General features: G+C 36.1%; 1 protein-coding gene across 1 annotated transcript in view; it reads left to right on the top strand.

Annotated features, from left to right (window-relative positions):
- LOC121853164 (basement membrane-specific heparan sulfate proteoglycan core protein-like) overlaps nt 1-12400 on the top strand; it is a 476204-nt gene that overhangs the window by 406850 nt on the left and 56954 nt on the right. Inside the window, exons 86-91 of the mRNA XM_042347127.1 lie at nt 456-653; nt 2266-2286; nt 6725-6730; nt 8058-8221; nt 8380-8476; nt 10140-10442. Coding sequence (XP_042203061.1) covers nt 456-653; nt 2266-2286; nt 6725-6730; nt 8058-8221; nt 8380-8476; nt 10140-10442 — 789 coding nt within the window. The remainder of the gene's footprint in view (nt 1-455; nt 654-2265; nt 2287-6724; nt 6731-8057; nt 8222-8379; nt 8477-10139; nt 10443-12400) is intronic.

Here is a 12400-nt window from a genome sequence, read left to right as displayed (position 1 = left end):
TGATCGATTATTTTGAACTTTTAGACACCAAATGAGTGAACCGAATAACCTCTGCAAATAAATAATGAACTCGGTGAACCAGTAAGTACACTGTATTGAATGAACCAGTTTATTCTTGGATGAATTCTTATGTATTGGAGTGAATCAAAATATGCTAGGATAAACAAGTACTTTATGAACTAAGGTGGACTTGTAAACCATAGAATGGTATAATGAACTTTTTGGGGGAGTGTTAAATCACAGAGGTATAGGGCAATACTGTTTATGCTAAGGTGACTCACTTTGCTGAGATGAACCAGTATGTGGTTTAGTAAACTATTTATAATTAGGACAGGTAAATGTATGGCTGAAACCTGTAAATACTGGAGTAAATGGAGTACATTTAAATTGCGCAAATTTAGGTGCAGAGCATGTATTAAAGGGTTTATTAAATATTTGCATAATTCTTTTTTCAGGTCCTGATGCAGATAATACCAGATTTATTTTTGAGCGTAGTGACGGGCGACCACTACCAGTGGGGGCCCGTATTGAGAATAATGTTTTGCATCTGAATAATGCCGATGAGTCTGCATCAGGAGAGTATCAGTGTGTGGGTGTAGATCGTCTAACAGGCAGAATTCTTTTTACCATCTACTCTCAAATTGAAGTTCTTGGTGAGTACATTTTGTTAAATAACTTTGTAGTTATGAAATTTGAAAGTGGTGTTTGAGACACTCGCAATATCTCATGGGCAATATTTGCTAACTACCTATTAAAAACCACAAGTCAGGAACCCAATACAGGATGAAATGAATCAGGAACAAATCAAGTCACCATATTATTGATAGCATTGTGAGTGCTTGAGCTTTGAAGCTCATGGACTCTCCTCTCTTACAATAAAGGCTGTGTAACAGTAGCAGAGTCACAGACTCATCTCACATTTTTGTGAAATCATTCAGTATTCAAATGAGTTATTCCTCCTGAAAATCCTACATTTTTATCTTCGCTTTATTTTTTTGGCAAGCTGATTAATTGAGGTTTGCCCTCCCCATGATTGCCGGGCAAAATATAGTTTTTGATCTCTGTCTGTCTGTAACCCAAAAATAATTTGAGAGCAGGTTTTTAGGCTTACACCAAATTTAGTAGGATTGATGAGCATGTGATAATCATCATCATTTTATGGCCATTTTCCAAACTTGCATGGGTTAGCTGCTGTTACCTGCTGGCAGCAAGCTCTCCATACTACACAGTGTCTTGCAGTCTTTCTTGTCAGGTTCTTAAGTCTAATGTCTATTCTTACAATCTCTCCCCATGTCATTCTTGGCCTGTTTTTGGTTCTCATCCCCTCTACATTTACACCTGAAGTTCTAATCACTATCTTCCATTCATGGGGGTTGTCGTGTTTACAACCGGAGTTTAAAAAAATAAATAAATCACGAAGGACACCACACTACAGTGCTTGATGGGGAGGTGTGGCAATAAAATGAGCTAATTCCAATATTATAAGTTAAATTTATATCCACACCTCCCTGTCAAGCACTATAGTGTGGTGTCATTCATGATTCAACTTTATTAAAACTCTGGTTGTAAACACGACAACCCCCGTCAATTGAAAAAGTTCATTAAAACTCCGTGCACTAGGCACATGCTATGTATAATGTGACAAATATCACAACACAGCTTTGGCTACCAAACCCATTAACATTTATTTTCATCCTGTGAGTAAAATTTGAAATCTCACACAAACTAAGAATTTATTTTTTTATGTAGTGAGAAGTAACTTTTTCCCATATAAATTCATCCATTATTGGCAATGTAAAGTGTATTAGCTGAGTTAGCAAGACCTTTCCTTATTTAGAAGACATGCAAGATATGAGAGGAGAGGCCAAGAGTTTTGATGTTCCCAAGATTGAAAAATTATTACAGTATTTCAACCCGTATTGCAAAATTGATTTTTTATCTACAGCTGATGTCTGCCAACTCAATTGTTGATTCACAGGCTCTGCTAGTCCGATCCCATGTAAAAGTTTCACTCACGGGGTCACATTATCATTTGTCACTAATTGCAAAAATGGGATTTCATATTTTGATAATTTTCCTTAATAATTCAGGCAGATTTTTATTGTCATTGTTTTGTTTTTTGTTTTTGTTATATATATGTTTTGTGTAACAACTGTAATATATGAAAAATTGCTAAGGGATGAAAATTTTAGTACAGATACTTATATGATGTTCATATTGTTGTGCTGAAATGTGATATGTTTTCCCCTGTGCTGCGTCCTGCAGGAGACCCGTGTACTCCCCGAGGTACACCTAATCCCATTACAGTTATCATTCTGTCTACATTGTTTGATTATAAATGTTCTTTGTTGAATCATAAATATTCATTACACAAAAACAGAACCAGACATTGTTTTCTTGAATTAATTATATTTATAATTTAAGATATTTTAGCTTTGAAATAAGGTCTTAAGAGAAATACAAGGATCAGTTCTCATAGCAGTAAGAGTACTCTTGTACTCTTAGTACAGTAGAACCCTGGTATCCGGACTTCGGGTAACTGGAAGAGTCAACCAACTGGCATCAAAATGATATAATACAGGCAGTCCCCAACTTACGATAGGTGTAGGTTCCTGGACCCTGATCGTAATTTGATTTGTTTGTAAGTCATAATAGTGTTAATTCCATAGTTTAGGTTAGGTTAAAGCACAATCTTGCCCAGACTAAACAACAATAATATCCCATACATAACAAATAATGTAAAAAATGGGACTTTAAATAAAAAATTTGCGATGAATGTATTGTGATCCGTTCGTAAGTGCAGATGATTGTAAATCAAACAGTCGTAACTCTGGAAATGCATGTAATAATAAAAATAAAAAGTCCTCCAAAATCAGCTAGAATTGTAAATTTAAATACCACGCACAATGGGGATGAGCTCCCATATTTATTGCTATGATAAACAATAAAATTAATACATAGCATATCATAAATTATTATAGCATATATTTTATGTACAAAAAATAGCTCCTTCCACACTCGAACCATCCTGTAGGCAATGTGACCCAGTTCAGCCAGGCAATCAACCAGCTAACTCACAGACATGTGGCTGGCGTGCTGTGTGTATTCCATGATGTCACATCGGGTACGGAGCGTGGCCACACAGTTAAAGCCCACTGCCTCTACATATGTTCATTTCCCACACATACACACCCATGCTCTTCATTTTCTTATTTTATATTTTCATATATTTCTAAATCACATTATAGTACAGTAGGGTCTCGAGTTTAGCGACTAATTGGTGCCGCCGTAGCATCACAAAATTCAAAATCGCCAAACGAGTGACGTTGAAATAGATGTAAATAAACCTAATTGGTTCGATGGTCAGTCACCCAAACCCCTCTATAATGACCTACAACCTACCCAGAAAATGACATTACTATAATATATTCATACATATTATATTGTACATATTGTTGATGACATTATTTATACATACTCACTCTGTAGAATAACTTACCTTGATAGAGTCAGTGAAATGGTTAATGGGTTCTGAGGCAGGGATGATTGGTTACTGCTTCCTACCTGCTCCCTCCTCTTCACTTCCTCTAACTTCAGCATCAAATCCTTAAAAGTCTTGGGGCAGCTCTTCCACCAGCAAATCACCCAACAATTCAATATCATCATCTGTGGTGTCATCATCATCTCCTGAAGTGATGTTTGCCAAAGCATTAACAGGCTGGGCCTTGCACAGGTACCGAGTAATAAGGGCCTGCTGATGAGCATTAACACGGGACTTGTACAAAGCCTTATATTCCTCCATAACCTAATCAAGAGCAGGGCAGATAAGGTTCCTAGGATGAGGCCTGGTATCATATTCTTATAGCTGTTCACTGACACGTTTGATGCTTTTGAGCACATCAGTCAGCTGGTGTGTTGTAGGTTCACCAGGCTTAACATCATCCTCTTGTGTTGGTTGCTGCTCTTGTTGGTTTTCATCCTCCTCCAACATTTCATCAATTCTCAGTTGCTGCTGGCATTAACCAATGATTTCTTGCAAATTTTCAACTTGAACATTAAAAAATCCCGGGGCTGGGACTAACCGCACTACCTCCACAGTGTCATTAGTGATGCCGCCATGGACTGTCTCTCCTCTCTTGCCTCGGTCTGCTCTACCCCACCTACTTCGGGGTTAGCAAACAAAGACTTCCATGCGTGTAGCACTGTTGCAACATTAATCTTACGCCATGCTTCAACAATTCTATCCACTGCATTTTTAATATTACTCCTATATTTCTTCCTAAATTCACAATCTGATAACACCTAAAGGTTGCGGGGTGGTACATGTGAGGTACTAGTAGTCGGGTTGTCTACCATCTCCTCCTCCTCCTAGTTAGCTGGTGCTGGTAGAGCCTGGTCGCTGTCAGAAAGTTCTGCTTCGATTTGTTGTAACTCAACTAATGAGTCTGTCTGCTGACGAAAGTCTTAATAGAGTGACTGATAGTAGAACAGTTTAACAATACTGTACTGATGAATTTGTGGTCAAGTGGCTGCAGAAGCGATGTGGTGGTAGGAGGAAGGAAGATAACTTGTACATTAGGGTAGCGTCCAATTAGAAACTTGTGTCGAGGAGCATTATCCATCACCAGGATCACTTTGAAGTCAATGTTCTTCCTCCGGCAGTACTGTTGGGTGTCAGGAACAAAGTGCTTGTCAAACCAATCGGTGTATAAAGATGTCGTAACCCAAGCTGGCTTATTAAACGTCCAATAAACATTGAGGTGTGACATATTGGCATGACGGTTAGGCTCTAGGATGGGCAGCATGGTTAACAATCAGGGGTTTTATCAAGAAATCTCCACTTACATTAGCTGTGGATAAAACTGTAATCCTGTCCTTTGAAGTCTTTACATCTCTTGCCTGTTTTTCATCCTTGGCAATGAAAGTGGTTGGGTTAGCGCTTCCAGAAAATGACAGTTTCGTCACAATTGAAGATCTGGTCTCAGCAATAACCACCCTCTTTCAAAAGAGCTTGAAAGACAGGTAAATATTTTTGTGCTGTTACAACATTGGCTTATGCACTCTCCCCATGGTAGTGAGCAAACTAGACTTCATAATGCTTCTTAAAAGCAGCCAACCAACCAACCAACAGAAGCATTGAATGGTGGTGGAGAGTTAACGCGTTTCTTCTGTGCAACTGCAGCGTAATAAACACGTGCTTGATGCTCTATCTGTGGACCAGACAGGTCGCCTTGCTCACAGTTTCTTCTTTCTACCCACTTGTGAAGGTAATGTTCTGTGATAACAAGCAGTAGGTTTCGTTGTGAAGTATTGGAAAACATCCTGTTACTAAAAAATCTTGAGAATACATTCACAGAAGCAGTTAAGGCTTCCTTGTTCTTCTTAAGGGAACATATGGTAGATTCGGGGCAGTTGAACCTATTCATGGCTGCACAGTTATTAGCACCACTTTTGATCATCTCAAGCAACTGTTTGCTTCATTTTAAGGGTGCATTTCCTCTTCTTGACCCTCTAACATTAGTCACGCTTGGCTTGGGACTGTCATCCTCACCTTCTCTACAGCCGTCATTACCACCAGTACCACTCCCCACATTTACATTATTCACCTCATTTATTGTTATTATACAAGAATCGGTAATAGTACACTAGAATCTCATGAAACATAGGCACAATGGGTTGTATAATCCAAGGTCACTGCGCCGCTCGCTCTCACTCATTCAAACTAACTGCCGTAAACAAAAAAGACTGCGGATAACAAAGGATCCACCACAATGCATGCTGCCTGCTCTCCCTTGACTAGTGAAGATGGTAATGAAAATCGTGAATCATGAGAGGCTGGAAATTCTAAAAATGCTGTGAAACAAATGAAACAAAACTAAAACTCGCTAAACTTGAAATCCTACTGTATTGTAATGATTTTTCCACCACTTTTATAGTTTCATTACAAGTAACAATATACGTGGCACCTGGGCTGGCGAGTCGGTGACACAGTTACATCCCACCGCCCCACACACATTCTCTTCCAACACTTTCCCACATTTTTCTGATTTTATAATTTTAAATTATATCATTTTTCTGATTTTATAATTTTAAATTATATCATCTTTATTTCTTAGCTACATCACTTATACAGAGTGGAATAAGTGTTAAAGAAGTCTGTTTTTCTGAGACACACATTTGTGGGGTCAGCCTGTAGCACTGTGCATTGTAGGATTTGTTGGGGGATCCAAAGATTGAGACTCAACTGACAGGAAAACTCTTTATCCAACACATGTCAATCCCCGTAGGTGCTGAATAATTGGGGTTCTACTGTAATAGGATTGAAGAACCTTATCTATGAAAATATGGCCTTAGCTTGAATAACCATCATGTTTATTGGCAAATTTCCATTATGGCTTGTGAAAAAATTACATAAATAATGAAAACAAATTTAACTTTGGGGTTTTCGTCCATAAATCAAAGTGTAGGATTTTTTAACATAAAAATTAAAAATTTTGTAAACCAAATCCTCATAAATTGCAATCTGCCTGTTTAAAAAAAAGAAAAAAAGCATAAATTTTATAATATTGTGACCAGTGTGTTTTAGACTGATCTTGTTGATTTTTTAATTATGGTAAACATTTTTAGAGTACAATGTCAATTTTAAGTGTAAGGTCACCTGCCATTCCCTTCTCATAATAGTATTACTGTTTTTCTTTCAATCAAACATTGGATTCACCTGTAGCTCGAGGTAAGGAAAGGTGTTTCATATTTGACACTATACGTAGTTCAAACTATGAATACTAGAATGAGAGTAGAAGTGGAAGACTAGTAGGTAATGCATGGTAAATACTAGCAGGCCTTTTTTTTTCTTCACAATGTGGGAAACTTGGGTTTCCCTCATCTGATGTGTCTGCAGGGATTAAATTTGACTTATGTTGTTTTAGTTATGGAAACTGAAAAAAAAATCCGTTATAGTTAGCTCTTTAATTAATGGGTTATTTGGTGGAGAGGAGCCCGTTAAGTGAAGTTATCCAGCAAATAGAAATTAGAATGCATGCATTAATAAACTTACATTGATGTTGATTTTATTTATCATATATATCTTTTAGTAATTCGACAAAAAATTGGCTCTGGGTCACCCGAATTACCAAAAAATCTGAATTAACTGAATAGTAGTGTTCGATGTACAGTAAGTGTTACATCTATTTATAACTATATTTTATACTTTATTATTGCTGTATGTATATTTCAGAAATATTTATTTTTGCACAGTAATTATATAAGAATATTTTATGTAGCAGCCAAAATCTGAATTATGATGATCCAAAATTAATTAGGGTATAGTGTACTGTAACATAGTGCTGGGTCATCACATTCTCACATTATGCCATAAATTATAAACAAAATTAAATTAATCCCCTGGTATTCCTGACCATGGCCAGAAATCTCACCCCCCTCACAGTCTTTAGACACAGGTCAGGTCATTAATAGGAATGGTTTTTCCAATTAAGTAAACATTGAGTAGAGCAAGCCAGACCCAAATTGCATCCTTAATGATGCATCTGCCAGCCCCCAAGGCTAGCGGGAGCAACTTAGGTGGTTGATGAGGCCAGTCCATTGTTCCAGCATTTCTGCTTATGGGAGGGGTGCTCTCAGTGTGAGATATGGGTGTAGAGGAGGGGTCACACCAACACTGGAGCACTTAGCGATGCAATCTGTTTGAAAGACTGTGGGAAGGTTAGTCATGAAAAATCCACAAAGGGATATACAACACTGTATGCCAGGAGAGAAGTTGAGGCCCCACAAAATATCTTGCTCCCCTCACAGCCACTCAATTATCATCATGCTGTCTGAGTACCTTGGATAGAGTCTACCCAATCAGTGTGTAGAGCAGTGTGGTGGCAGGGAATTACAGATGCATAGGAAATACAGTCATGTAATTGGAATAATTTCTTGTTAATAGTACCTGTACACTGCCCAAGATCCCGTGATTAATCATGGCAATGCCATCCTGTTAGAGAGTTTACTGTTCATTAGTTAGATATTTTCTCTAATGACTTTATATCATTCTACAGCACCTCCACGGATAAGTTTGGACCCAGCACGTCAAGTTGTACGGCCTGGAGAGATAGTTCGCATTCGCTGCTCAGCCACAGGTCCTCAACCCATTACCATTAACTGGTCCAAGGAATCTGGATATATGCCTCCATCTGTTATTATTAATGGTGGTGAAATGATGGTAAGATGATCACACAGTACAGTATAGGATATTTGTATCTCTGTAAATTACACCATGCTTGCAAATATTTCGTTTGTACATCTCAATACTGAATACTGTAGTTGAAAATGATACAATCCTATGAAGAGCAGCAAAGCTAACACATATCTGTTCTGTAGTTCCGTGGAATTAAGACATCTGATGCAGGCCGGTACATCTGTGAAGCCATCAACAGCGCTGGCACGACAAGAGCTGTTGCTGAAGTGATTGTCAATGGTTAGTTCCCAAGTTCTGTCTAAAATTAATATGACTAAAACTCATACAGTCCAAAATTAATGCTACTGGAACTTACATTGTTCATTCTGTCCAAATCAAAACTAATACTATTAACGACTATTGCTTACTGCAGATAATCATGAATACTAAATTATTTCTATCTAATGTCTTGTACATGAGCTGTTGTTAGAAACATGTGTTAAACTTTTTACATGACATAATTTATGGTACTGTATCTGTATGATCCATTGCACTTCTACATAAAATATTTTCTATAAAAATTATACAAAATTGTAGTGAACTTGATTGCTTTCATTAGTGTTCATATCATTTGGATACTTTGTTATTTTTTAAATGGGTTTTATCAACTATTGTTGCAAACTCTGGTTATAAACTACCTTAATACTAGAAGTATCAACAACTAGAATAACTAAACTTAACTCATTTTGAAAAGTCTGTGCACTTTTTATTTATTCAGTGGGGGAAAGAGTCACGTGCTGCTGACCATATACAATATTAGAATCAGAATGTAGGAGAAAAGAGAGAGAGAGAGAGAGAGAGAGAGAGTTTCTTCAGGATTCATAATTAGAGAGTATGATTATAGGGAAACTGGACCGAACCTGTCATATTATCCCACTGTTGTGTGTAGTAGCCACAATCAGTAACAAATATGGAGTTTATCCCTCGTTCACTGCCATTTGGCCCTTGTAACTGCTGTAAGGGATATATGCTATTACAGAATATTGCTCCCATTCAACAATAAATAAGAAAATTCAATAGTAGTCTTTTTAACAAAATTCTAATAATGTTGTAGTCGATTGTTGATTATAAATAATGGAAATTAGCATTATGCATCAAATTTATTATTACACATACAATATATGGCAGAAGCATATATGATTATATAATTTCTGCTCATGATACAGTACTAGTATGCATTCACCGATAGCTCATGTATCATATGCATCACATATACAATTACATTTTGTAACATAGAACTTTGCATATCATTATTAGTGCATTGAATCATTCATACACTTTACTGTATTATTTCTGATGTTTTCTTACCATGCAATATCAGGTAAAATAGTACTGCCAAAATCAGACCTCATTTTCAAAAGACAAAATATCGTTATTCTCAACAATTTCACTTCTTTTTAGTTAGATAATATTGTTTGAGCTAACTTTAACATAGGAAACTGCTCTTAATACTTTTGGAAGATCTATGTAATTATGACCTTCCTGTTATAGCTGTGAAGTACTGCAGTACACAAAACTACAAATATTTAAAAAAATAGACTTGATAACTTACTAATCATTCATAGCATGATATTACCATAACAATATACTGTATGTGGTTTTCCTGCAGTATAGCCAATTTTGTCATTATGATTTTATTTACATGCTGCATTAAGAAACACTTCCACTTGTTGGAGAGGATGATCTTGTGCAACTATTATCAGTTAAAGGTTTTACTATTTTATTAACAGTTGAAGCATGTTGTTTTCTGAGCCTTGCATGTGTTCTCTGCATTTGTATATGAATGGCTTAGTGTTTCTTTTAAAACTTTATGTATTTTATTATTAATTGTAATAATGGTAAGTTCTTCTGTAAGTTGTTTCACTATTTTTTAGAATCTTTAGGAATATTTTTACTGCTCCAGCAACCAAGTTTGAAGACAATCCTGAAGTACATCTCCAGAATCCCACCAAAAATCCTAGCTCAAATTTCGGTGGCATCGGGGTCACAGAAGATTTATTTTTTGATAATATTGATGGTGATGACATTGATCCATCGTCAGCTCCTGCGGAAGGCTATTTTCTGAGTGTACAGGAGGAGGTGATGTGTAAATTTTTATGCCAAGACCACTCTCTGTGTCTTACCCCTTCCCAAATGTGTGATGGAAATCCTGACTGCCCAGATGGTTCTGATGAACAGGACTGTCTATTTGATAACCTCATGGCAAGTTAGTACCAACCTTGTGATGTGCTATTTTGTAAAAAAATGGGTTTTGTGTGGTGAGTGGTATTAATTGTAATGAGCTTTTGCTTATTTTCTGTGTCTTGAGTATGTTACAGTTCCCCCTTTGTGTATGGTGCTTTAAGACAAGCAAAGAATATATATATATATATATATATATATATATATATATATATATATATATATATATATATATATATATATATATATATATATATATATATATATATATATATATATATATACACACACACACACACACAGACACACACACACTATAGTACAGTATTTAGAACATTAATAAAGTAGACTTAAGATTTCTTATTATCTACAAGTCTAGTATTCGTGGAATGAGTATTTTTGATAAAAATGTTAGGACCTTTATTTTAATATGCATAAATCATTTCCATTTTCTGTAGTTTGTCAAATCCAAAATGCAATAAGACCAGAAACTTTTTGGTGGAAATAATATAAAGTAAATACTTTTAGATTAAGAAAACAGAACTCACTAGGAAATAAGAATACTGTACACTGCCAAACGAAGAAGAGTAGTGAACAATATCACAATGACTGCCGTGTTGTTTACTGGGATAGAGGGAGCGTGATCGATATTCCCTCCTCCTTAGTCCCCAGGAAATATTGCTGACGTATTTCTGCTTTTGGTCTTTTATTTCAAAGTGAAGTTTCAGATTGTCTTGAAACTGAAAATAAAAAAGAGAGCAGAAATTTATTTAGGGAAAGAAAGCAGCTGGGTTGTGTTGTGGGCTCTCCCTCCTCTCTTGTTACACCACTGTCGTACATCTGCTTTCCCTCTTACACTCTACCGCACATTCATCCAGCCTTACACCACTCAGCTCTTTGCTGAGACATTATGCTTTGGCATAATACTTTCTGCTGAATTTCCATTTTCAGTTGAAACTGAAATAAAGTCAAGCTAATTGTTGAAACTTACATATGGGAGGTGAGCAACTGTCATGTGTTATAGTGTCTGAGGAGTCATTTGTTCTCATTTTCACTCTCTCCTGAATCTGTAACTCATTAATTTCCTTGAATTATCATTTTGATCACTTGTGATTCATGCTGTTGATTTACTGTAACATGTGTATTAAACTGTTGCTATTGGATATTTCTTCCTAAATGGGCAACCAGGAATGCCAATATTTTCTCAAAAGATACATTGACCTTTTATTCACAGACTTGATTCTCAAGAATCATCAAGAAATTGGAAGTGTATACTGTACTTCTTTTTGCTGATTAATGCAGAGTAACTAGAAATATGAGCAAATATGCATAGTTTTGTTTTCTTATTTGTTGTTATTCATTCATATTTACTGCTGTAAAAAATTTTTTATTTTTTTTTTTAATTCCACAGCAAGAATGCTAATCTTATTTACCCTTGTTGCTTCATGCCAGCCAGCATCATCATCAGCACTCTGTTTCCTCAAAACCTCACACCAAACTCTCCACTTATTCACACCTGCCAATGTTTCCAGAAAGTCCATCCCCTCACTACTAATGCATCTTTCATCCCATCCTTTTATCTTTTCCTCTGTAATCTAGTGCTTTCTTTTATGATCTGCAAATAATAAAATGCCACTCGGATTCATTTTTTTTTTAATGATTACTGTACCAATGAGAGCCAAATATTTTTAAACACAGAAATATAAAGAAGCAATACTGTATTTTACGGCATATAAGATGCACGTATTTGTCTGAAAATGGTTTTAAAAAAATCAGCTTCCATTCTATATGCAAAGTTGCAGTCTCCAGTAGGCTAAATTCTACCTAACCAAACTCCAGAATTAAAATTATGTTATTGCTTCCTCAAACACATTATCATTATTTTTGATTAATTAAAAAAATATTTATTTTAAATATATAAGCTCTATTTATAGCTACTGTACTGATGATTATAACCCGAGACGATTAACGTCCATACGGCGG

The sequence above is a fragment of the Homarus americanus genome, unplaced genomic scaffold (assembly GCF_018991925.1).
Source record: "Homarus americanus isolate GMGI-L3 unplaced genomic scaffold, GMGI_Hamer_2.0 scaffold32871, whole genome shotgun sequence".
Lineage (NCBI taxonomy): Eukaryota > Metazoa > Arthropoda > Malacostraca > Decapoda > Nephropidae > Homarus > Homarus americanus.
Note: the sequence above shows the minus strand (reverse complement) of the source record. Positions and strands in the feature narration are given on the sequence as shown.